Source organism: Salvelinus alpinus, chromosome 4, assembly GCF_045679555.1.
Source record: "Salvelinus alpinus chromosome 4, SLU_Salpinus.1, whole genome shotgun sequence".
NCBI classification, from domain to species: Eukaryota; Metazoa; Chordata; class Actinopteri; order Salmoniformes; family Salmonidae; genus Salvelinus; species Salvelinus alpinus.
The window spans coordinates 84,469,236-84,497,035 of record NC_092089.1 but is presented as its reverse complement, the minus strand read 5'-3'; the positions used below and the strand labels follow the sequence as shown (position 1 = coordinate 84,497,035).

The 27,800-nt window shown below is 45.2% G+C and overlaps 2 protein-coding genes across 5 annotated transcripts in view; one reads left to right on the top strand and one right to left on the bottom strand.

Moving 5' to 3' along the window:
* macrod1 (mono-ADP ribosylhydrolase 1) overlaps nt 1-27,800 on the bottom strand; it is a 130,757-nt gene that overhangs the window by 80,218 nt on the left and 22,739 nt on the right. The gene's annotated exons all lie outside the window — the stretch shown is intronic.
* On the top strand, nt 3-27,800 carry LOC139574589 (leucine-rich repeat transmembrane protein FLRT1-like). Of its 3 annotated transcripts, XM_071399315.1 has the most exons (4): nt 3-541; nt 16,839-17,596; nt 21,985-22,872; nt 23,608-27,800. In XM_071399315.1, exons 3-4 carry the CDS (start codon nt 21,996-21,998, stop codon nt 24,846-24,848), a joined length of 2,118 nt encoding a protein of 705 aa, XP_071255416.1. In that variant the 5' UTR covers nt 3-541; nt 16,839-17,596; nt 21,985-21,995; the 3' UTR covers nt 24,849-27,800. The 3 variants fall into 3 exon arrangements, with proteins under 3 accessions (XP_071255416.1, XP_071255417.1, XP_071255418.1); XM_071399316.1 differs by lacking the exon at nt 16,839-17,596; XM_071399317.1 differs by lacking the exons at nt 3-541; nt 16,839-17,596 and having other exon boundaries at nt 20,045-22,872.

Here is a 27,800-nt window from a genome sequence, read left to right as displayed (position 1 = left end):
CCGCCAGCTTCACGCGCGGGGATCACAGCACGGGCTCTTGGTAACACCTGGGCTCCCTTTACCAAACGCATTAAAAAAAGAGACAATGACATTATATAGCCTACAGATCCATAAGGCTGTATGGAAAGGTTAGTTAAAATGCTTAACCATAGACGCACTAAAGCAAATGTTTTAACAGATGTGACACCTGTTTTAAGAATAGTTCAGGGTGAAGTTATAGGCTACAGTGCACTTCTATTATAAGGCACAGACACCGAGCTCTCAAACAAAGCGACGCAGGGAGCTAGGGAAACGGAGCGCAACGCTTATTTAATAGGTTAGTGACTCTTTCCCTCACACACACACAGAGAGAGAGCGACACACTGGGATGGAGATGTAACAGCCGTGCGAAGGCGGTTTCCACAGCGATTAAGCATTTTGGAGGCAGTTTTTAACCGCTGTACATAGAAGAGAGAGAGAGCGGCAGAAAGCGATCGACTCGACAAGGCTGCCCGGAGATCGGCGAAGGAAGACTAGAATTTAAAAAAGGACTGAAAAAAAGGTAGTATCATTCTATCTGCTAAAGTACATAAAAACAGCTTCAAATGAGATTTTACATGGTTCATTTTAGGATAAATGATATCTGAATACAACAGGTTTATAAGAGGGGGAACAGGACAGAAAGGACACTCTTACACGCTTAGTATTTGTGTGGTGCATATTGTTTCTATTGTTTGGATAAACAATTAAGCCTGTGTGTGTGTCACTCTGGATGTGTGTGTGTGTCACTCTGGATGTGTGTGTGTCACTCTGGATGTGTGTGTGATACTCTGGATGTGTGTGTGTCACTCTGGATGTGTGTGTGTCACTCTGGATGTGTGTGTGTGTCACTCTGGATGTGTGTGTGTCACTCTGGATGTGTGTGTGTCACTCTGGATGTGTGTGTGTCACTCTGGATGTGTGTGTGTCACTCTGGATGTGTGTGTGTCTACTACTCAGGCCAAGCACAAAGGACTACAGGTCGCATAGGATTTAAAGTTTTTGTGTGTGTGTTTTCACACAAACACACACACACACACACACTTAGTTGTTTACACAAACGCAACGTATTGTGCAGCACAGCATCTCAAGCACAATAACAAAGAAAATATGACATAATCAGAAGTAATTTAAGCATACAAACACAACAGGGTTTAGAGTGCATAGAAAGCAGTTGTCTTAGTTTCACTGGGCATTAATTAAAAACAATATGCGTTACGCACACACACACACACACACACACACACACACACACACACACACACACACACACACACACACACACACACACACACACACACACACACACACACACACACACACACACACACACACACACACACACACACACACACACACACACACACACACACAGGATTATTACAGAGCAAACAGGGCCATATTGAGATTAGAAGGAAACCCTCAGTGCCTAAATGTTACAGAACATCAGATTAAAGACAGAGAGATGGAGAGAGAGATGGAGAGAAACACTGCACATTGGCAACATGATGAGGAGAGAATGCCCAGAAAATACAACAAAGAAAATTGTAAAACCAAGTTCCAGTCGAGTCATTTCAGAGAACTGTGATTTCAACTTCAATTCAGTTACAGAATTCAGTCAAAATCAAACAATTCAAAATAGACAATATCAACCTGGTTACACAGTGCAATATTATTTGACCTCTGAATTTCTAACTTGGTCTGGTATCATTTTACACAATGTTGGCTGATGTATAAAATATGTATAAAAACAAAAGCAACGAAACCTTTGTGTAGGGGTCTATTTAAAACCAAGGCCCCAACCTCTAGGAGACATTCTGGAGATGACATAGATTACATTCTAAATAAAGATATTAGAGGGATGCATTACAGTGAGGGGAATTTCATGGTCCATCTGAGCACACACACACACACACACACACACACACACACACATTACATAATAGTGGATTATGGCATTAAAGAGCAGTGTTTTGCAGCCCTAGTTATTGGCGCAGGAGTACAATATCACAATACACCAGACCCACGCTGCTGCAGTAGAAGCCACAGAGTGAAGTTCAGGAACTGAATTTATTTCAACAGAATACAGACTGTAACCTTTACTGCCTCACCATATCCGCTCTGAACGTTTATGTGTCTCTCTGATGAGGTGTGTGTGTGTGTGGGCCTTGGGAGCGGTGAGTGAGGTGTGCGTATTGTTAAATATGTGGGCCTCTGGAGTGAGTCGTGTGTGTGTGTGGTGGCGTGTGTGTAAGAGCAGTGGTGTCCAGCACTTAAATTGCCTGTTTATTCTCAGGCTCTGCATCATTCAGAGATAGCGAGGAAAGAGAGAGAGCAAGAGAGAGAAAGACATGAAGAGAGAAATTATTTGAGCTGCATCAAATAGGCTGCATTTATACAGTAGACTGTGATCATGCTTGCTACGTGTATGACAGGGAGATGAAGCTGTGTGTGTATATAGTGTGTTTGTATACAGTGAGTACTTTGTGTGTGTGTGTGTGTGTGTGTGTGTGTGTGTGTGTGTGTGTGTGTGTGTGTGTGTGTGTGTGTGTGTGTGTGTGTGTGTGTGTGTGTGTGTGTGTGTGTGTGTGTGTGTGTGTGTGTGCATACAGTATGGGGATGAGAATCTGACTGGGATAATTATTCCCTACTCAGTTTAAAAGGAGCCTTCAGCTTGGAATACGCAACCGATTTATGCAAAACATATTCACTGTGTTTGTGTCGGTCTGTGTGAGAGTGTTAGGGGTGTGAACGTTTAAACGTTAAAACTAAGTTGGGATTCTTAACATTAGGAAAATTCCCTAACGATGTTATCCCCACATAATTAAAACCACAGTGCAGTTACCACAAAACAGTTATCCGTGTTATAGCCTAACTAGACGATAGGCTATAACGGCCTGGGGAAAGTTGTGTATTTTAAATAAAACCAGAGAGGAAGATGCAAACCGTAGGCTACTTGGGTGAATTTGTGAGGCATCAAGACAAGACATGGCAAGATGCAGATCAGCAAGACATATGAGCACGGTTCTGCCTGCCCCTCACTCTGCCTCGCTAATGATGCCAGTGTGTGTTCAGTCAGAGCGCGTGTTCAGTCTTCGGTCTGTTGCCTGTAGAATATCCTAGTTTATTCATGGAACTGATGTCGTGTATCTTTGGGCCAGTCTTGCGACCGGGGTACTCTTCGTTGCTGAGTGGGTAGGGGTGTTTTTGTCTCATATTCTGAAATTACAGTAGGCTACCGGTAGCCTGTATCAATGACCCTTTTCAGATATAATAATGTGTCACCTCGTCTGTTAGGGTAGGCTACACTACAGCTTTTTACTTGTCTAAAGTAATGCTGCTTCTGAAGCAGGACTAATTTCCATCACTACGCGACCAAAACTGTCAATCAAATAATCTTGAGCGGCTCGGCTCAGCCTGCTGCCTGCACGCAGACCACTCTCTCCTAAAAAAGGTACTTTAAAGTTCTTTAAATACTGTGATTTAGCAAGACATTTAGTGGAAATAAAGTACATCTAGCTATCCTACCATAAAAAACAGCATTAACAACACAGCAGCACATCAATCAACAACCTTTATTGTTGTCAGGGAAACAATAGAACATTATAAGTCGGAGCAGAATTCTACTGTCTGAAAAGATACAAGGTGCATTCGTAAATTCACTCTGGTTATCTACTCCAATTTCAGAGCACTCTCGTCTGAGTGTGCCAGAGTGCAGAATAACTGATGAATTTACGAATGCTCAACACCAGTTGAATATGGCCGGTGTCGGTAAACGTTGGCAAAAAAACGTAATTAAATTGTTGCCAGCAGCACATTTACAGTCAACAACGCTCTAGATAACATGAAAACAGCCTAACCAGCTCTGCTAGGGGGAGTAAAATGTTCAGAGTGAAGTGTTCTCTCATTTCTGTGTCTGGAAGTAGCTAGCAAGCTAGCCAACGTTAGCCAGTTAGCTTGGGTGCTTGACTGCCGTTGTGAGGTCAGAACGCTCTGATCAACCCTACTCCTCGGCCAGAGCGTCCAGTGTGCGCTCTGTACGCTCCGAGAGCGAAACACTCGGAATTTACAAATGGACAATCTGACAATGCTATGAATTTACGAACGCCCAGAGCGCACTCCGAACACACTCTGGCACTCCAGATTGAATTTCCGAACACACTCACAGACTCTTGACACTCACAGACACTCTTTTAATTGTCTGAAAAGTTATCAATTGTTGCTATTGTTCGGAAGTCCAGAAAGGACATATTAACAAAATAAATCCTTCATTTTGTCGAGATCACAACTTATTTATCAAGATCAAGATCAAGACAAGTGTTGTTGTCGAGTGTTGTTGTTTTGTAGGAGTGTGGACGTATTGATGACAGATTGACAGTATGGCCGAGGCAGCAGAGCCCACGGTGGATCAGCACATACGTATTGATGACAGATTGACAGTATGGCCGAGGCAGCAGAGCCCACGGTGGATCAGCACATACGTATTGATGACAGATTGACAGTATGGCCGAGGCAGCAGAGCCCACGGTGGATCAGCACATACGTTTTTATTGATTGCTACACTAAGGGAAGGTACATTTCATGTTTTGGAGCTCTTTATCAGTTTATAGGTTAGAATGTTAGAAAGCTAAAAGTTCCTTGTTCCTTGCATGCCATTGGCTGTGGTCTTGAGGGCGGCATTCAGCCTGGGAGACAGGCTGCCTGTCAGGCACTGTTCAAGGCTTAAATGCCCCACGAGAGCATTTTGATCAACGCAGCCACAGGGCTCATTGACGAGGTGGTTATCGCGCATCTGTACAAATTAATGGATAATACGTGGTACTTTTGATTATCTTGTGATCTCGACAAAACAACTCGTTATGTAGTGATCATGAGATAAATAATTTGTGATCTCGACATAAGGGAATAATTGTTTTATTCATATGTTCTCTCTGGACTTCTGTACTGTTGACATGTTACTGTAGCTGTGTTCTGTCTGTAAAGGGTCGCGGCAGATAGAACTTCATAGGACCATTATTCTACATGGTGAATTGAGTGGAATTTGATAATTTTTTCTGATCATTTTAACATATATTTTTTATTTTTTTTTATTTTTTATGGTTGTTTAAACGTTAAGCAAAATTGTCCATTTGTTACATCTCTAGCGGGTGTACAGTAATGTATGTATTTTGTGTGTGTGCTGTGTTGCCATTGCGTGTGAACAAAACTCTATGAGAGCTAAAGTTAACGGTGTAGTTAGTGTTCGTTTACCTGATACTTCATTGATGCAACAACGGTACTTCCTTCACAATAATTCAACACTCCTAACAATTCCATTACTACCTGGTACCAAAATAATACAAAATGGTGCTTGTTGTAAGGAATTACAAATAAACCAAAATGTACAGGTAACTGCCCAAATAAAACAAATACCAACATAAAGTGTCTTAACAGGGCGTTGGGCACCACGAGCCAGAACACCTTCAATGTACCCTGGCATAGATTCTACTAGTGTCTGGAACTCTATTGGAGGGATGCGACACCATTCTTCCATGAGAAACTCCATAATTTGGTGTTTTGTTGATGGTGGTGGAAAACGCTGTTTCAGGCTTGGCTTCAGAATCTCCCATAAGTGTTCAATTGGGTTTAGATAAATGATGTATATAAACTCTGGGTTGCTGATGCTATGTACTGGCCAATGAAAGGCTTTGAAGCCACTGTTCGGCCATATTGGCACTCCTCAGAAAAGCAGTCCACCATAGGAATGAATGGAATTCTACAGTATTTAATTTAAATGTTTCAAGGACAAAATACATGTATTTTGTTGTTGTAGTGGGGACAGTAACATTAATACTTTCGAAAAATATGACTTTAAATAAAATGTTATATATTTTTTTTGTATGTTTAGCTCACATAATACAATAAAAAGGTACGCATTAAGACCCTTTAGAATGTAAGCCCTGTCTAACCCCGGGGCAGCGATTCTACGAAGCTCTATGGAATTGTTTTAAGAAGGTCATACCAAGGATCATTTAGTCATTTGATTTATAATTTTAAGACCCCTTGAAGTATCAAAAAAATATATAAAACAATGATTGGATGAAAAAATATTTTTGGACTTACTGCTATTAGCCCATACAAACACATTGAATAACAGATTCACTACAAGGAACAACAGATACAAACATCTGAAGGAAGTTTGTTCTGAAGTGTCCGTCCTATATCTGAGAAATGCAGTGCATTCGGAAAGTATTCAGAGCCCTTCACTTTTTCCACATTGATAAATTACAGCCTTTTTCTAAACTTCATTAAATTAAAATGTTCCCTCATCAGTCTACACACAATACCACATAATGACAAAGCGAAAACAGGTATTTGTAAAAACAATACATAATTATTCAGACCCTTTGCAATGAGACTCGAAATTGAACTCCGGTGCATCCTGTTTCCATTGATCATCCTTGAGATGTTTCTACAACTTGATTGGAGTCCACCTGTGGTAAATTCCCAAATTCAGCACTCCACCAATCAGGCTTTTATGGTAGAGTGGCAAGACGGAAGCCACTCCTCAGTAAAAGGAACATGACAGCCCGCTTGGAGTTTGCCAAAAGACACTTAAAGGACTCAGACCAAGAGAAACAAGATTCTCTGGTCTGATGAAACCAAGATTGAACTCTTTGGCCCGAATACCAAGTGTCATATCTCTCATGTATTTTCTGCACTAAGCAATGATATGGGCAGCGACCATGTAACACTTTTACAACATACAGAAGTACACTGGTTATCAATGGGAAAAGTATCGACATGTTTTTTTGAATTGAGAGACGAGCTTAAAGTTTTCTTTACTAACCATAATTTTCACTTGTCTGACCGCTTGCATGATGACGAGTTTCTCACACGACTGGCCTACCTGGGTGATGTTTTTTCTCGCCTGAATGATCTGAATCTAGGATTACAGGGACTCTCAGGGACTATACAGGGACTATATTCAATGTGCGGGACAAAATTGAAGCTATGATTAAGAAGTTGGAGCTCTTCTCTGTCTGCATTAACAAGGACAACACACAGGTCTTTCCATCATTGTATGATTTTTTTTGTGTGCAAATGAACAAGCTTACGGACAATGTCAAATGTGATATAGCGAAGCACCTGAGAGAGCTGGGTGCGCAATTACGCAGGTACTTTCCCGAAACGGACGACACACACAACCGGATTCGTTGTCCCTTTCATGCCCTTGCAACAAGCAGTTCTGTGAAAATTGAATTGAATCAGAAGCCACTGCCAGATTTCTGGATAGGGCTGCGCTCAGAGTAACCTGCCTTGGCAAATCGCGCTGTTAAGACACTGATGCCCATTACAACCACGTACCTATGTGAGAGTGGATTCTCGGCCCTCACTAGCATGAAAACTACATACAGGCACAGACTGTGTGTGGAAAATGATATAAGACAGACTCTCCAATACAACCCAACATTGCAGAGTTATGTGCATCCTTTCAAGCACACCCTTCTCATTAACCTGTGGTGAGGTATTCAAATTTCATGAACAAATAAGGTTTTATATGTAAGATGGCTAAATAAAGAGCAAACTTATTGATCATTATTATATTATTATTTGTGCCCTGGTCCTATAAGAGGTCTTTGTCACTTCCCACGAGCCGGGATGTGACAAAAACGAACACTCATTCTTATGTTTAATAAATGTATTGTATAGTGTGTGTGTGGCAGGCTTACAATGATGGCAAAAAGCAACATTTGAGAGTCCGCTGACCCTGGTGCTAGAGGGGGTACACAGCTGGAGGTTGAATGTTTGAAGGGGTACGGGACTATAAAAAGTTTGGGAACCACTAATCTATACAGTATAAAAAATATTGGTTGAGATCTGGTGACTGAGACGGACATGGCATATGGCTTACATAGTTTTCATGCTCTTCAAACCTTCAGTGACCACTCCTGTCCTGTGGATGGGGGCATTGTCATCCTATGGGGGCATAGCCATGGTAGCCAAAATAATGGTTTGCCCAGCATTTTATACATGACCCTAAGCATGATGGGATGTTAATTGCTTAATTAACTCAAGAACTACACCTGTGTGGAAGCACCTGCTTTCAATATAAAGTACCAGTCAAAAGTTTGGACACACCTACTCATTCAAGGGTTTTTCTTTATTTTACTATTTTCTACATTGTAGAATAATAGTGAAGACATCAAAACTATGAAATAACACATAAGGAATGATGTAGTAAACAAAAGTGTTAAAGAAATCAAAATATATTTGATATATTTTCGATTTTTCAAAGGAACCAACATTTGCCTTTGACAGCTTTGTACACCCTTGGCATTCTCTCAACCGGCGTCACCTCATGCTTTTCCAACAGTCTTGAAGGAGTTCCCACATATGCTGAGCACTTGTTGGCTGCTTTTCCTTCACTCTGCAGTCCAAATCATCCCAAACCATCTCAATTGGGTTGAGGTCAGGTGATTGTGGAGGCCAGGTCATCTGATGCAGCACTCCATCACTCTCCTTCTTGGTCAAATAGCCCTTACACAGCCTGAAGGTGTGTTGGGTCATTGTCCTGTTGGAATACAAGTGATAGTCCCGCTAAGCCCAAACCAGCTGTGATGGCGTATCGCTGCAGAATGCTGTGGTAGACATGCTGGTTAAGTGTGCCTTGAATTCTAAATAAATCACAGTGTCACCAGCAAAGCACACCATCACACCTCCTCCATGCTTCACGGTGGGAACCAAACGTGCGGAGATCATCGGTTCACCTACTCTGCATCTCACAAAGATACGGCGGTTGGAACCAAAAATCTCAAATTTGGACTCATCAGACCAGGACAGATTTCCACCTGTCTAATGTTCATTGCTCGTGTTTCTGCCCCAAGCAAGTCTCTTCTCCTTATTGGTGTCCTTTAGTAGTGATTTCTTTGCAGCAATTCGACCATGAAGCCCTGATTCACCCAGTCTCCTCTGAACAGTTGATGTTGAAATGTGTCTGTTAATTAAACTCTGTGAAGCATTTCTTTGGGCTGCAATTTCTGAGACTGGTAACTCTAATGAACTTATCCTCTGCAGCAGAGGTAACTCTGGGTCTTCCATTCCTGTGGCGGTCCTCATGAGAGCCAGTTTCATCATAACCCTTGATGCTTTTTACGACTGCACTTGAAAAAACGTTCAAAGTTATTGAAATTTTCCGAATTGACTGACCTTCATGTCTTAAAGTAATGATGGACTGTGCTTATTTGGAAAACTTCAATAACTTTGAACGTTATTTCGAGCTGTAGTCGTAATGAGCATCAAGGGTTATGATGAACTTGGTCTTTTACCAAATATGGCTATCTGGTCTGTATATCACCCAGAGCTACCTCTGCTGCACAACACAAGCTGATTGAGCTCAAACGTATTAAGAAGGCCAAAGAAATGCTCCACAGAGTTTAACTTTTAACAAGGCACACCTGTTAATTTAAAAGCTATTCCGAGGTGACTACCTTATATCAGCTGGCTTGACATGAATGCCAAGTGCTGCAAAGCAATCGCTAATCAAGGACACCAATGAGGTGAAGCTACTTGCTTGGACAGAATCTCAAATATATAATTATATTTTGATTTGTTTAACACTTTTTTGGTTACTACATGATTCCATGTGTTATTTCATAGTTTTGATGTCTTCACTACTATTCTACAATGTAGAAAATAGTAAAAAAATAAATAAAAAAAAACGCACGTTTGGTTCCCACCGTGAAGCATGGAGGAGGTGTGATGGTGTGCTTTGCTGGTGACACTGTGATTTATTTAGAATTCAAGGCACACTTAACCAGCATGTCTACCACAGCATTCTGCAGCGATACGCCATCACAGCTGGTTTGGGCTTAGCGGGACTATCATTTGTATTCCAACAGGACAATGACCCAACACACCTTCAGGCTGTGTAAGGGCTATTTGACCAAGAAGGAGAGTGATGGAGTGCTGCATCAGATGACCTGGCCTCCACAATCACCCGATTTCTTTAACACTTTTGTTTACTACATCATTCCTTATGTGTTATTTCATAGTTTTGATGTCTTCACTATTATTCTACAATGTAGAAAATAGTAAAATAAAGAAAAACCCTTGAATGAGTAGGTGTGTCCAAACTTTTGACTGGTCCTGTACGTCGTATCCCTCATTTACTGAAATGTTTTCATTATTTTGGCAGTTACCTGTAGGTCTAGTTATTAAGTCATTATCAGGTTTTACAATTGTATCACGTAGCCTAGTATTTAAGTCATATCTGATAAACAGCTGAAAGCTAAATAAAAAGAGAATCTAGGCTATTATTATTTTTATTATTAATATATATATCAGCGTAAAGGACTACATGTATGGTATGAGCTTTTGGAACTGACAGATTTAATAGTACCCACTTTCCTATTCATCCATTTCACTGTACAGGCTAACTCAATGGTTGAACTCCTCCCGGGCGGGTGGGCTGGGTCTCTGTGTGTCTGTGTCTTTGTGTGTGTGTGTGTCTGTGTCTGTGTGTGTGTGTGTGTGTGTGTGTTTATGGGTCTCTCTCTGTGTGTGTCTGTGTGTATGTGTGTGTCTGTGTGTGTGTGTGTGTGTGTGTATGCGCGTCTCTGTGTGTGTGCGTGTGTGTGCGCGTCTCTGTGTGTGTGCGTGTGTGTGTGCGTCTCTGTGTGTGTGCGTCTGTGTGTGTGTGCCCATCTCTGTGTGTGTGTCTCTGTCTCTGTGTGTCTCTGTCTCTGTGTGTGTGTGTGTGTGTGCGTCTCTGTGTGTATGTGCCCATCTGTGTGTGTGTGTGTCTCTGTCTCTGTGCGTGTGGGTCTCTGTGTGTGTGTGTCTCTGTGTGTGTGTGTGTGTGTCTCTCTCTGTGTGTGTGTGTGTGTGTGTGTGTGTGTGTGTGTGTGTGTGTGTGTGTGTGTGTGTGTGTGTGTGTGTGTGTGTGTATGTGTGTGTGTGTGTATGTCTCTCTCTGTGTGTTTGTGTGTCTCTGTGTGTGTGTGTCTCTGTGTGTGTGTGTCTCTGTGTGTGTGTGTCTCTGTGTGTGTGTGTGTCTCTGTGTGTGTGTGTGTCTCTGTGTGCGTGTGTGTCTCTGTGTGTGCGTGTGTGTCTCTGTGTGTGCGTGTGTGTCTCTGTGTGTGCGTGTGTGTCTCTGTGTGTGTGTGTGTGTGTGTACCTCTGTGTGTGTCTCTGTGTGTGCGTCTCTGTGTGTGTGCGCGTCTCTCTGTGTGTGCGTCTCTCTCTGTGTGTGTGTGTGTGTGTGTGTGTGTCTCTGTGCGTGTGTGTGTGTCTCTGTGCGTTTGTGCTTCTGTGTGTGTGTGTGTGTGTCTGTGTGTCTCTCTGTGTGTGTCTGTGTGTCTCTCTCTGTGTGTGTGTGTGTGTGTGTGTGTGTGTGTGTGTGTGTGTGTGTGTGTGTGTGTGTGTGTGTGTGTGTGTGTGTGTGTGTCTATCTCTCATATTTAAGAGGAGAGGTCTAGGGAGGAAGGGAGTAACATAGCAGTAGTACAGAAAACCACTTAAATGACCCAAAGCCCTGATGGCATCAGTGGACAGGGAGGGGCTGGTCCATTTATAGCCAAGTGGTCCAGTCTAAAATAATATAACAAATAATATTGTTTGTGTTTTTTTTGTGCAGAATGACATTTACTCAAATGAGTGACAGAACAGAGATCTCTAGGCAGGGGGATGGCGAGATGAAGGGGTGGAGAGGGAGGAGAAGAAGGAGAGGGAGTGTCTAATAGGAGAAGAAGAGATGGTAGGAAGACAGGGATGGGGGAGGGTAGTGAAGGTATAGCTCCTCACTGATGGCTGGCTGGCATCAATGGAGAAGCAGAAGAACAGGAAGGGACGTGTTTGTCTACTTTTTACAGGGGCTGAACTGCTTTAGACAGTAAAAGAGGTTTGCATATGGTGATGTCATTATCATTGAGTAAAGGACTGCTGTTAAGAGTGTATATTCATGTGTGAGGGGTGTGTGTGTGTATATGTGAGTGAGTGAGTGAGTGAGTGAGTGAGTGAGTGAGTGAGTGAGTGAGTGAGTGAGTGAGAGAAAGGGAAAGCGGGTCAGAGGTAGGAAAGGTGATAAGAAAATACAGTATGGTGTCTTCTCCTCTCCTCCCTCCATCTTTTTCTCATTCAGCCCTGCTCCCTCCCTCATCTCTCTGTCAGGCTGCCTGTATTTCCCCCAGCCTCTCTCTCCCTCTCTTTCACACTAAAATGGCTGCTGTGTGTCACTGTTTTAAAAAGCTAGTCACATCCCTCTCTCTCGCTGTTACACCCTCTTATTCTCTCTCTCTCCTGGTTTTCCCCTTCCCTTTCTCTTTTCATCAATCCGTCTCTCGCTCTCTCCCTCCCTCCCCCTTCCATCCCTCTCGGTATGGATGGACAGCCTTGGCTGATCTTGCCGGTGTCATGGCCTCTGCAGTCAGTCAGGCCTCAGTGTGTGTGTGTGTGTAATGTCATGAAGTCAGGTCAGAGCAGTCAGTGAAACACAGTAAGGAATGTGAACTTTTAAATATGAATTCTGTATTACATCTCCAGATATTGTGCAGTTGTGACACTCATACGTGGAGTGGTAGGGTGGTTATACAGCACACTCATTCAGTGAGAGGTTCAATCTGCATAGCAAACCATGCTCTGTGGTATTATACTCCCATCTGCATAGCAAACCATGCTCTGTGGTATTATACTCCCATCTGCATAGCAAACCATGCTCTGTGGTATTATACTCCCCATCTGCATAGCAAACCATGCTCTGTGGTATTATACTCCCAATCTGCATAGCAAACCATGCTCTGTGGTATTATACTCCCCATCTGCATAGCAAACCATGCTCTGTGGTATTATACTCCCCATCTGCATAGCAAACCATGCTCTGTGGTATTATACTCCCCATCTGCATAGCAAACCATGCTCTGTGGTATTATACTCCCCATCTGCATAGCAAACCATGCTCTGTGGTATTATACTCCCCATCTGCATAGCAAACCATGCTCTGTGGTATTATACTCCCCATCTGCATAGCAAACCATGCTCTGTGGTATTATACTCCCCATCTGCATAGCAAACCATGCTCTGTGGTATTATACTCCCCATCTGCATAGCAAACCATGCTCTGTGGTATTATACTCCCCATCTGCATAGCAAACCATGCTCTGTGGTATTATACTCCCCATCTGCATAGCAAACCATGCTCTGTGGTATTATACTCCCCATCACATTTACCAACCACTTCTATTTACTATAAAACATGCCTGCGTTCCTGTACTCACTCACTCACTCACTCACTCACTCACTCACTCACTCACTCACTCACTCACTCACTCACTCACTCACTCACTCACTCAGTGGATGTTGATTCAGGCTTCAGTGAGTTTAAACCTTGCTCAGGCTGACAGTAATTTCTGCCTCCAAATTACATTCCAATGGGTTCATAAATCTGCCCTCTCCCTCCCTCGCTCGCTCCGGCTTTCCCCCTCTCGCTGTCTCCTTCTCTCTCCCTCTCATTCTCCTATCACCCACTCTTCCTCCCTCTTTCCAGCTCTCCCTCAGTAAATGAGAAATAGGAGGAGAGTGGGGGATTACGTGAGTTGTTGGTTAAACAGTTAACACACACACACACACACACGAGTGGAGACTCATGCTTTAACAAAGACAAACAATTAGATGTTGTGCTCACCATAGCACATGCACATCATTTGCATTCTTCCACACACACACACACACACACACACACACACACACACACACACACACACACACACACACACACACACACACACACACACACACACACACACACACACACACACACACAGGTTTTAATGAATGTTCGTTGCACAGCACACATTGGCGCTCTAGTCAAAAATATGAAGAATGCTTTTCTCCTCATTGGTGGTAGGTAGATAGAAGTGTCCTCTGGAGAATCCTCTTTATGGGGCTAAATATTACCAGAACACACCCCAGAGTACCATACATCTCCTATACTGCTGCTCTGCGAGTGTTCTGGTAATATAGAGGACCATAAAATATTACTAGAACACACCCAGTCCATCTGTGTTACTGCTGTACAAGACCCAGTCCATCTGTGTTACTGTTGCACAAGACCCAGTCCATCTGTGTTACTGCTGTACAAGACCCAGTCCATCTGTGTTACTGTTGTACAAGACCCAGTCCATCTGTGTTACTGTTGTACAAGACCCAGTCCATCTGTGTTACTGCTGTACAAGACCCAGTCCATCTGTGGTACTGCCGCACAAGACCCAGTCCATCTGTGGTACTGCCGTACAAGACCCAGTCCATCTGTGGTACTGCCGTACAAAACCCAGTCCATCTGTGGTACTGCCGTACAAAATCCAGTCCATATGTGGTACTGCCGTACAAGACCCTGTCCATCGGTGTTACTGCCGCACAAGACCCAGTCCATCTGTGGTACTGCCGCACAAGACCCAGTCCATCTGTGGTACTGCCGCACAAGACCCAGTCCATCTGTGGTACTGCCGTACAAGACCCAGTCCATCTGTGGTACTGCCGCACAAGACCCAGTCCATCTGTGGTACTGCCGCACAAGACCCTGTCCATCTGTGGTACTGCCGCACAAGACCCTGTCCATCTGTGGTACTGCCGCACAAGATCCTGTCCATCTGTGGTACTGCCGAACAAGACCCAGTCCATCTGTGGTACTGCCGTACAAGACCCAGTCCATCTGTGGTATTGCTGCACAAGACCCAGTCCATAATGCTGTAAAAGACCCAGTCCATAATGCTGTAAAAGACCCAGTCCATCTCCAGTAGTACAGTGTAACTGCTGTTCTAAGTGTTGTCCTGCAGAACAGACATTCAGCAGAGGTCAGGACAATAGAGCTATCAGCCAATGAGACCCAGAGGAACCATTCTAGTCTATATTGTATTCTACTGCTACAGTACTAGCTATCCATGGCTGGATATAGGCTGTGTCAGCATGGGGGGGGGGGGGAGGAGCACAGAAACACAACCACCACACCAAAATACACTACACTGACATTACTACCTCACCACACTACGCTACCTCACCTCACCACGCTACACTACCTCACCACGCTACACTACCACACCACGCTACACCACCTCACCACACCACCTCACCAAGCTACGCTACGCTACCTCACCACACTACCTCCCCACTCTACGCTACCTCCCCACTCTACGCTACCTCCCCACTCTACGCTACCTCCCCACTCTACGCTACCTCCCCACTCTACGCTACCTCCCCACTCTACGCTACCTCACCACACAACCTCACCACACTACCTCACCACACTTCGCTACACTACCTCACCACACTTCGCTACACTACCTCACCACACTTCGCTACCTCACCACACTTCGCTGCCTCACCACACTATGCTACACTACCTCGCTACACCACACCACGCTACATTACCTCACTACACAACCTCACCACGCTACCAAGCTACGCTACCTCACCACGCTACCTCCCCACTCTACGCTACCTCCCCACTCTACGCTACCTCCCCACTCTACGCTACCTCCCCACTCTACGCTACCTCCCCACTCTACGCTACCTCACCACACAACCTCACCACACAACCTCACTTCGCTACACTACCTCACCACACTTCGCTACACTACCTCACCACACTATGCTACACTACCTCGCTACACCACACCACGCTACATTACCTCACTACACTACCTCACCGCACTACGCTACCGCACCACACTACCTCACCACACTACACTACCTTATCACACTACGCTACCACACCACCTTATCACACCACGCTACCTCACCTCACTACTCTACCTCACCACACATTACTACCACACCACACTACCTCACCACACTACACTACCTTATCACACTACGCTACCACACCACCTTATCACACCACGCTACCTCACCTCACTACTCTACCTCACCACACATTACTACCACACCACACTACTCTACCTCACCTCACTACACTACCTTATCACACTACTGCTACCACACCACACATTACTACCTCACCTCACCACGCTACCTCACCTCACTACTCTACCTCACCACACATTACTACCACACCTCACTACTCTACCTCACCTCACTACTCTACCTCACCACACATTACTACCACACCACACATTACTACCTCACCTCACTACCTACTACTCTACCTCACCTCACTACTCTACCTCACCACACATTACTACCACACCTCACTACTCTACCTCACCTCACTACTCTACCTCACCACACATTACTACCACACCTCACTACTCTACCTCACCTCACATTACTACCACACCACACTACTAAAAACTCCGCTTTTACCTTTCCAAACATCTCAATCTAGTGTTCTTCAAGTCTGGTCCTTGGGGTGTGCAGGCTTTTGTTCCAGACCAGCACTAACACAACTGATTCAACAAATCAAAAGTCTTGATGTCAAGTTGAATAACTGCATCGGGTGTGTTAGTACACACCCGGAATGAAAGTCTGTGGGTCCTCATAACCAGGACTGAAGAACAGTGCTTTAATCCTAGACTCGTCACCTTGCCACACATAACTGTCTAGTCACTGAAGCTGGAGTGTCTGTCCTTTGAAGATTAACTTGAGCATGGTTAGACTTGAGCATTCGTATTAAGCTAAACAATTATAATGGTTCTTCTGAAACCTTCCCTGCTGGTATACAGTTGACTCATAGATAAAGTAGTGAATGGTAATGACCCAAATGGCACCCTATTCCCTATATAGTGCACTGCTTTTGACCAGAGCCCTAGGGTGCCATTTGGGACACAGCCTGTGTGTGTGTATGAGTGAGGAGTCCTAGCTAACTGCCCTCTCTGTTCTCCCCACAGGGGGTGCAGTGTCAGGCTAGTCGGGCAGTGTCTCTGGGGCAAGTACCACAGACGGCGGGAGGAATATCATCTTTAGCCGCTAATCCCTGCAAATTCGAGGAGAGAAAAAGTGCCTGGGTGGAAAGCGAGCAGTGTCACTATAGGCCTTAAGAGCCAGACATGATTCATTCTAATCCTCAAAGTGAAGGATAACAAGTGGCCCAGACTCCTGTGACCTCTCATCCCACCACCACCTCCTTCACCTCCACTCTGTTCGAGTCATTTCCTCTAACCTCTAAACTGTGTATCGTCCTCCATTCCCCCCGGCTGGTTCAATCTATACAGACACAGACTGACTGGATGACCATCTGGACCTATGGAAGTCAACATGAAGAAAACATAAACCCACCAGCAGAGAGGCCTTGAAGACTGACTCTCCTGGATACTGACTGAGTTGCCAGATGCTACTCTGGATGGGGTTGGAGGCTGTAGGCTGTTAGGCTAGCTAGGCCATGCTGCTCTCTGTGCCGTCCTCCTCTCCCATGCTGCTTCCAGGAGACCTACAAACATCATTATCGTCACCGCCATCTTCATCGCTCACCAATGCCACAGGAAGTACGGTGCCTCAGAGGGGACTGACTGAACCTCAACTATTACGGACAGAGTGAACTGGAAACACACACACACTCTGACTTGTCACACACACACACACACAAACAGCCCCTTCAGCTGTAGAACAGACAAAGACAGAAGGCAAAGAGATACAAAGCACTGAGAGGGTAAGTTAAACAGGTTTCTCAAACATCATCTTCAGAGATTTGAGGTTCAACATATTTTTACAAAGTTGCTCTGTAATGTCTTAAAACATAACCTGTCATAATTTCTCTATATTCTACTGAGATATACAGCTTATTTGTGTCATTTCAGAAGTTGTTTTGAAATTCTTAGAGCGATGCCTCAGAGAAAATAGTGAGGTAGGAAGGACAGAATCCAAATGAAAGGACAGAAAGGAAAACAGACTCACTAGGGAGGTGAGGAGGATTGGAGGAGGAGTGAGCTGGGTGGGGTCTGATTGAGCCAATCTCAGTCTGAAGGAATGGAGTGAGTGAATAAACAAAAGGATGAGGAGCTGAACAGATGAAAGAGATTATCCAAGGAGAGGAGAGAGAGGGGAGAGATGAAAAGAGAGAGGGGAGGGAAAGGAGAGAGAGGGGGAGGGAGAGATGAGAGAGGGAGAGATGGAGAGAGAGGGGAAGGAGAGATGGAGAGAGAGGGGAGAGCGAGATGAAGAGAGAGGGGAAGGAGAGATGGAGGAACGGGAAGGAGAGATGGAGAGAGAGGGGAGAGCGAGATGAAGAGAGAGGGGGGTGTTGCAGAAATAACTACTTGGCCAGTTAAGTAAACAAACCCAAGAGTGAGGAAGAGTTGATATTGAAAGATGGAGTAAAGGGAGAGAGAGAGAAATGCCAGGTAGAGAGCTCAGGAAGAGAGACGGCTTAGGGAAAAGAGGAGGAAGAATGAAACATTTTAAATCATTGAGAGGAAATGTGTATGTGAGAGTCTGGCGCTGAGTCGTCCCCCCCGGTTTATCCCAAAGGTATGATTATGAAAGGGAGCAGGCGGGCGTCACAGAGAGCTACATGCTATTTGTTATTCATAGTGGAGACTCTCCAATATGTTTTTATGCTCCTTGACTTCCTCCCTCTGTTGGGTGAGCGTTGGCTGTTGCAGTACTTTGAAACCGGCTGTTTTGTGCTAAAAATACATAGACTGAAACACCTCCAGATCCAGTCTTGAATCCGGATATAACTTTATCAATCTTTATCATCATCCTGCCAAAACTCCTCCACAAGGCCCTGACGTCCATATGAGGATATCACCAGATACACAGCAGCATTACATCATTATTAATGATTCTCCTTTTAAAACCAATTCATTCAATTCTGAGTATCTCACAACCCACTGCCAGAGCCTCTCCTTCTCTCAGTCTGTCCATCTGTCTCTTTCAGTCCCTTGCTCTACTACTCCCTCTCATTGTTGCCATCTCTTGTTTGCTTTGCATGGATTTTGACTGGAGCCGAGGGGCAATTTTGTATGTTGTCCTGAGAGTGAAAACACACACTTGAGTGGCCCATACACTTGTGGAAAAACTTGCCTGCAGAGCATTTGTTTGTCAAATGTTCTGTCAAATCATGTCAAGCATTTCAGAGGACAGGAGAACACGTCTAAACTGCAACCCCTCGAACATACTGCACTGTACACAATAACGTGTCATCTCTTTATTTTCTATCATATGAACAGTATGCTATAAAACTCAACTGACATTCATTTTAGTTTTTCTGAATTGTAAATTGATGGCACTCTCAAATATTCAACACCAAAAGACAAGCAGAGAAATGTAAACCGAGGAATGTATAAATGTTTAAAAAAAGGACATGTAAAACATGCACTTAAATATTTCTCGGGATTCAGAAGCTATTCACTGAATAATTTATACCACATTTGGAGAACAATAACCACTGTAGGCACACACACACACAATACATCTCAGTTTGTTGAGAGTGAATGTTTGTGGTTTTTCTAAATCCCAGTTACGTTTCCTCTCCGACTTGTATAACAAACTACAGACATGCATCCAGTGCCTTCGGAAAGTATTCAGACGCTTTCACTTTTTCCACATTTTGTTACGTTACAGCCTTATTTTAAAATTGATTAAATAAACATTTTCCTCAGAGATCTACACACAATACCCCATAATGACAAAGACAAAAAACAGAAATACCTTATTTACATAAGTATTCAGACCCTTTGCTATGAGACTCGTAATTGAACTCAGGTGCATCCTGTTTCCATTGATCATCCTTGAGATGTTTCTACAACTTGATTGGAGTCCACCTGTGGTAAATTCAATTGATTGGACATGATTTGGAAAGGCCCACAACTGTCTATATAATATAGAAGGGCCCCCAGTTGACAGTGCATGTCAGAGCAAAAACCAAACCATGAGGTTAAAGGAATTGTCCGTAGAGCTCCGAGACAGGATTGTGTCGAGGCACAGATCTGGGGAAGGGTACCAAAACATTTCTGCAGCATTGAAGGTCCCCAAGAACACAATAGCCACCATCATTCTTAAATGGAAGAGGTTAGAAACCAAGACTCTTCTCAGAGCTGGCTGCCCGGTCAAACTGAGCAATCGGGGGAGAAGAGCCTTTGTCAGGGAGGTGACCAAGAACCCGATGGTCACTCTGACAGAGCTCCAGAGTTCCTCTGTGGAGATGGGAGAACCTTCCAGAAGGACAACCATCTCTGCAGCACTCCACCAATCAGGCCTTTATGGTAGAGTGGCCAGAAGGAAGCCATTCCTCAGTAAAAGGCACATGACAACCCGCTTGGAATTTGCCAAAAGGTACCTAAAGACTCTCAGATCAGGAGAAACAAGATTCTCTGTTCTGATTAAACCTAGATTAATCTCTTTGGCCTGAATGCCAAGCGTTGTCGGGAAGAAACCTTGCACCATCCCTACGGTGAAGCATGGTGGTGGCAGCATCATGCTGTGGGGATGTTTTTCAGCAGCAGGGACTGGAAGACTAGTCAGGATCGAGGCAAAGATGAACAGAGCAAAGTACAGAGAGATCCTTGATGAAAACCTGCTCCAGAGCGCTCAAGACCTCAGACTGGGGCGAAGGTTCATCTTCCAACAGGACATTGACCCTAAGCACACAGCCAAGAACGCAGGAGTGGCTTTGGGACAAGTCTCTGAATGTCCTTGAGTGGCCAGGCCAGAGTCCGGACTTGAACCCAATCAAACATCTCTGGAGAGACCTGAAAATAGCTGTCTAGCAACACTCCCCATCCAACCTGACAGAGTGAGAGGATCTGCAGAGAAGAATGGAAGAAACTCCCCAAATACAGATGTGCCAAGCTTGTAATGTTATACCCAAGAAGACTCGATGTTGTAATCGCTGCCAAAGGCGCTTCAACAAAGTACTGCGTAAAGGGTCTGAATACTTGTGATTTCAGTTTTTTATTTGTAATAAATTTGCAAAAATTTCAAAAAACCTGTTTTTGCTTTATCATCATGGGGTATTGTGTGTAGATTGATGAGGAAAAAATACATTTTAATCAATTTTAGAATAAGGCTGTAACGTAACAAAATGTGAAAAAAGTCAAGGGGTCTGAATACTTTCTGAAGTGTATGCACTGTATGAATCAATTGTTGGTTTATTCAAATTTATCAAGGGGGAGAAATATGTTTTCCAGAATATTAACATCACCAATATTACGTAGGCTAATCTGATTCTAATTCCCCTTCTAATGTTTCCCCCTCATCATGAGAATTAAAACATCTAAAATCCTTTCACTAATTTTCTCTCTCTAGTTCTTCTCGTTACTTTATCCCATCTTTCGGTGTTCCTCTCACAAACTTCACTTCCCCTCCATGTCATTGTAAATAAGAATTTGTTCTTAACTGACTTGCCTAGTTAAATAAAGGTTAAATAAAAATAAACAAAATAAAACAAGTCTGTCCCTCGCCCACTCTCACCCTCTCCAATGTCCCTTCCTCTTCTGGTTGGTAGGAGGGACCCATATTATCCTGACAGCTTCTGGTTGGTAGGAGGGACCCATATTATCCTGACAGCTTCTGGTTGGTAGGAGGGACCCAGATTATCCTGACAGCTTCTGGTTGGTAGGAGGGACCCATATTATCCTGACAGCTTCTGGTTGGTAGGAGGGACCCATATTATCCTGACAGCTTCTGGTTGGTAGGAGGGACCCATATTATCAGGACAGCTTCTGGTTGGTAGGAGGGACCCATATTATCCTGACAGCTTCTGGTTGGTAGGAGGGACCCATATTATCCTGACAGCTTCTGGTTGGTAGGAGGGACCCATATTATCCTGACAGCTTCTGGTTGGTAGGAGGGACCCATATTATCAGGACAGCTCCACTCTATTGGGCCCAGCGACTATTCATACACTCTAACACTTTCTTTGTTCAAACACCCAACAGAAGACATCACATCACTAAAACTTGAAGACAACACATTTACACAACACAAGAATTTCAAAATCCGGATAGAAATGAGCTGTAACTCTTATTCTTTCTCTTTCCTAAAGTACAACGACTCTCAAAACTCATTAACTCTCTGTCTCTCTCCCACTCACAGAGGGCGGGATTATGGCTGCCGAGAGTCTGACCGAGCTCCGTGATTGTCTCTTTCTGCTCCTCCTGTGCCTGACTCTATTGGCCGAGATGCTGGAGTTGGCGGCGGCAGCAGTTGCCATGGAGGAAGGCGAGGAAGACTTCCCGTGCCCGTCAGTGTGCCGGTGTGACGAGGGCTTTGTCTACTGTAACGACCGGAGCCTGAGCATGATCCCTCCTCTACCGTTAACAGCTACCGTTCTCTACCTACAGAGCAACCGGTTGGCCAACTCCGGCCTGCCGGCGTCGTTAGAGCGCAGCAGTAGTATCCGTGTGGTCTACCTTTACGCCAACCAACTAGACGAGTTTCCTATACACCTGCCGCCGTCGCTACGGGAACTACACCTGCAGGACAACAACATTCGGACGTTGCCGCGCACGGCGTTGGCCAGGTTACCGTTGCTAGAGCGGCTACACCTGGACGACAACTCCATCTCCACAGTGAGCATCCAGGAGCGGGCCTTCTCCGGTACGCCGCGGCTGAGGTTACTCTTCCTCTCCCGGAACCACCTGTCCAGCATCCCAGCCGGCCTCCCGGCTTCTTTAGAGGAGTTGAGGTTAGACGACAACCGCATCAACACCATCCCCACCCACGCCTTCCGGGGCCTGGCCTCACTGAGACGCCTGGTCCTGGACGGGAATCTCCTGGCCAACACCCGCATCGCCGACGACACCTTCTCCCGCCTGGCCAACCTCACGGAGCTGTCGCTGGTCCGCAACGCCCTGCAGGCCCCACCCATCAACCTTCCCAGCACACACCTGATGAGGCTGCACCTGCAGGACAACGGACTGATTCACGTGCCCCGGGGGACCCTGGACGGGATGAGGAGGCTACAGCGGCTGGACCTGTCAGGTAACCAACCAGCCTGATGCTACCTGAGCCTGATCAGCCCTACATTAGACATTTTATTATCCCAAGGCCAAAAAAGTCTAAATAATAGTGCCGTTATCCAATACATAATTATGATACAGGCTACTGCACATTATATATATAAAATAAGGAAACCTCCGAAAGCCAAATGGAGATGTGTAAATTGGACGTGCATTCAGTCCTTATATTACTGCTATGCTGCAGCAAATGTATTTCTACCGTCCCCAAGAAAAGAAGTTACCATGATGAGATGATACATGCATTGTGAACTCTTCATACTGAGATGCGCTGTCTGTCCCCACCCTAAGAGTTGATGATTGATCATGCAGATAGCAGAGAGTAGGCCATGGCCCGTAGAGAAGACAGATTTAGATATTGCATATCATTTAACACTTCCATTTCAAGTCATGCTGTTCATAAAAATAACATTCGAATTTACCGGTTTCTTGCAGTTATTTATAAAATCGGGAAAAGGGAGTGGTTTGGGTGGTAAATCTCAGTAACCCGGTTCCCACTATTCAACCTTAATTAGATCAGATGAAAATAGTTTGCTTAGGATTCTAGTTAAGATCTGACATTGCTCTGAGTCTAGACATATACTCTGTATATTGCAGAGTAACTTTAGTGAACTATTCAGAAAATTAGCAGCAGATGAGCATATTATTCTACATCAGGTGCCTTACGTAGAGTGACTTGTGTCCACTTCCATGTCTGCAGGGAACAACCTGACCACTCTGGCCCGGGGGCTGCTGAGGGACACGGACGGCCTGGAGCTGTTGCTGCTCCGGGGGAACCCCTGGTACTGTGGCTGCAACCTGCGCTGGCTCCACACTTGGCTGTATGGCCGCGGGGCGGCGGTGATAGTACGGGGCCTGACCTGCCACGGGCCGGAGGCGGTGCGAGGCCAGGCCCTCAGGGACCTCTCTGGGCTCATGGACCAGTGTGAAGGCCCCCCAGGAGGGGTGAACAGTGTGGGGGGTAGAGGAGGAGGTGGTCTGGGACTTGACACTGTCACTAGTACTACCACCTTTCCCCCCACCCAGGGCTCTCTGTTCACCCTCAGAGCCATACGGCCGGGCCTGGTGAAGCCATTACCACCGGGAGGAGAGGCGGGAGGTCATGCCTCACACAACGCTCTAGAACTCACTGTGAAGCCTCTGTCGGCGGACAGTGTGCAGGTGACGTGGCTGTGCCCACGGCCGGCGCCCTCCTTCCGGCTGTCGTGGCTGAGGCTGGGCAGCAGCGCCGCTCTGGGTTCCATCACAGAGACGCTGGTCCCCGGGGAGAGACAGCAGTACCTACTGACCCAGCTCACGCCACGATCACACTACCTCATCTGCCTGCTCCCCCTGCGCTCCACCTCCTCCCACTCTGGAGGGTCACAGAGAGGACAGCAGCAGGAAAAGGACACAACAGACCAGACCCCTGTCTGCTCTCAGATAGAGACGGGGGAGGCTCTGCGCCCCGAGGGGGGAGACGGGGGTGAGGACTCGGACACAGAGATGGCAGCCCTCCCCCTGGCCGAGATTATCGGCGGAGCCACGGCCCTGGTCTCCCTCATACTCATCTTCGGCATCTTCTGCTGGTACGGCCAGCGCGCCGGGTATGTCTCCGGGGAAACAGACTCCTATGGGGTCAGAGGTCAGCGCGGGGTCGGGAAGCCGTACGATGACTACGTGGAGTCGGGTACTAAGAAGGACAGCTCCATCCTGGAGATCAGAAGCCCCGGCTTCGCCATGACGCCCATGATGACCCATCAGCCACTGCAACCCAAAGGAGGGGAGGATGTGACCTACGTGCACACCATCTTCCCCTCAACGCACAGTAACGGCACCTACCGGAGCAACCAGAGTCACAACGGCATCATCACCCAACTGGGTCACACGGCAGGCTACGGGACCAACCAGGGTTACCGGGAGCAAGGGATGATCCCGGATATAGATTACACCTACACGTGATGACATCATCTCAGACACACTTCTCCCACCCCCACCGGTTGGATGCCGTTCTAAGGATACGGTTCCAGCAGGCGGTTGGTTGGTTGGTCTCCTTGGTTCCAAAGTACCCTCTGTGCCTCCTCAGTTCTGCTCTGAATCTTATTGATCTGTTACTAGCTGACTGGCTTGGGTTGCTGTGTCCCCACAGGGCCACCCCACATGTTAGCTGGGTGACAGAAGTGTTTCAGTGCTTCTCATGTTTATACATTGTTTTGAGGTCTCAGTATCTTTACAGCTACTGTACTCTTCATTCTATTCCATAAAAGACAGTAGTTTGAGGTGGATGTTTAGGCGTAGGCAGACGCTAAAAGGCAAATATATTCCAGAGAGAAACACTTGTGTAGACTGCTACACTATATATATATACAAAAGTATGTGGACACCCTTTCAAATTAGTGGATTCGGCTATTTCAGCCATACCCGTTGCTGACAGGTGAATAAAATCAAGCACACAGCCATGAAATCTCCATAGACAAACATTGGCAGTAGAATGGCCTTCCTGAAGAGCTCAGTAACTTTCAACGTGGCACCGTCATTGGATGCCACCTTTCCAACAAGTCAGTTCTTCAAATTTCTGTCCTGCTGGAGCTGCCCCAGTCTACTGTAAGTACTGTTATTGTGAAGTGGGAATGTCTAGGAGCAACAATGGCTCAGCTGCAAAGTGGTAGGCCACACAAGCTCACAGAACAGGACCGCCGAGTGCTGAAGCTCGTATAAATGGCCTGTCCTTGGTTGCAACAGTCACTACAGAGTTCTAAACTGTCTCTGGAAGCAACGTCAGCACAAGAACTGTTAGTCGGGAGCTTCATTAAATGGGTTTCCATGGCCGAGCAGCCGCACACAAGCTTAAGATCACCATGCGCAATGACAAGCGTCGGCTAGAGTGGTGTAAAGCTCGCCGCCATTGGAGTCTGGAGCAGTGGAAACGCGTACTCGAGAGTGATCACGCTTCACCATCTGGCAGTCCAAGGACGTATCTGGGTTTGGCAGATGTCAGACGAACACTACCTGCCCCAATGCACAGTGCCAACTGTAAAGTTTGGTGGAGGAGGAATAATGGTCTGGTGATGGTGATTTTGGAATGAGATGTTAGACGAGCAGGTGTCCACATACTTTTGGTCATGTAGTGTATACAACTACCTACTTCTGTATGCGCTGTGTAGACACACGGGTAAAGGGTTTGATGGTACTAGTCACAACAACTCATCACTGACTGACAGAAAATATATATGTTCCTATCTTAGACCTCTACTTTTCTCTTTCCCCTCTTGTTTTTATATTTTATTTCTCTGTTTATTTTGTGCTGCAGAGAGAGAGGGAACGAGAGAGAGATAACTTTGTTCTAGCTGAGAAGAGCTGATAGCAGCTCTGAGGGACATGGGCTCCTACTGCAGCGCTGCCTGCCTGGGGACTCTAATGAGAGGGAGAGATAGGAGTAAGCAAAGGGAGGTTAAAAAGAGAGACGGAATAATTGAGGAAGGGGGGGATAATAAAAGAGGGAAAGGGTGAAAAGGAAGAATATAGACCCTGATCCTTCGAGAGACAGATAAAGAGAGAGGGAGAAAAAGTAGGAAGCGAGATAGACAAAAGAGGGAGAGCAAAGGGAGAACTAATGGTAGAGGGAAACTGTGAAAAGGGTAGGAATATAGCTAGGCCCTGATCCAAACCCTGCTACTTCTTAACAGGACCAGTTCATTTCTACTTGACCTATCACTGATATTTTAGTACAGGAAGGAGCAGAAAGTGAAGAGAGTGTATTCATCAAACGTGCCCATCTTTAAAGACATAAAATTGTTATTACAAGGTCATGGAATAAAATAATTGCACATATTGGCGTTTCCCTTAACATACAGAACACCAATATTAAAGGATATATCCTCTTGCTTATTGCATGTCATCATAATATGAACGGCAAAGGCATGTTAACTGGACAATCATACAGGAATGTCTGCAATCAAATTAAGTAAATCACCCCAAAGTAAAAGGCATTTTCTATTGGTTGCGATCAGGAAAGATGAAGAAAAAAACCCATGCGTTTACAGTGATGTACACATTTACCACACAAACATCTGAACACAGCAAGCTGTAATAGCCGTACCATTATATCTACTTAGTATCTACTTAGTAGCTCTGTGTGCATCATAGTCAGTCATTCAGATCCAGCGACACAGACACAGTCAGGTCACACAGGTAGTGGGGGGGGGGGGGAGATTTCCGTAGAAATCATGGATGAACCAAACTGCAGCACTGTGCATCTCTGCACTCTAATCACACACTTGGAAGTGTATTTCTGTCAATCTACGTATATTATAACAATGTTCTGGCCTCTCAATCACAACTGAATCACAACGGAGAGAAGAGTAAAGAGAGTGATGGGAAAAGGAGGGAGAGAAAGAAAAGAGATTGTTAGAGTGAGTTATGTATAGACTATAGTTTTTATTATAAAAAAAGTGCTGATTGGCCACGGGTATGATAAAACATGTATTTTTCCTGTTCTAATTACATTTGTAACCAGTTTATAATAGCAATAAGACACCGCAGGGGTTTGTGGTATATGGCCAATATACCACGGCTAAGGAGTTTTTCCAGGCGCTCCGCGTTGCGTCATACATATGAACAGCTCTTAGCCGTGGTATATTGGCCATATACCACACCCCCTCGTACATTATTGCTTAAATATACCATGCTAAACTTAATTAGCCTTATGTCTTTTTCCAATCCAAAACTCCAGTGGGAAAAGCATTCTGGGGAAAGAGAAAAGATCTAGAGCCTTCTTTACGGTCTTAGAAACCTTTCCTTTAAATACGCTCAGCTTTTCACAAAGTCTTATGTATAAATCTAAACAGTGAGAACTGTTTGTTTGGTTTCTTTGATTTTCTATGCGAATAAAAAAAATATTGGTAAAACTTCAAA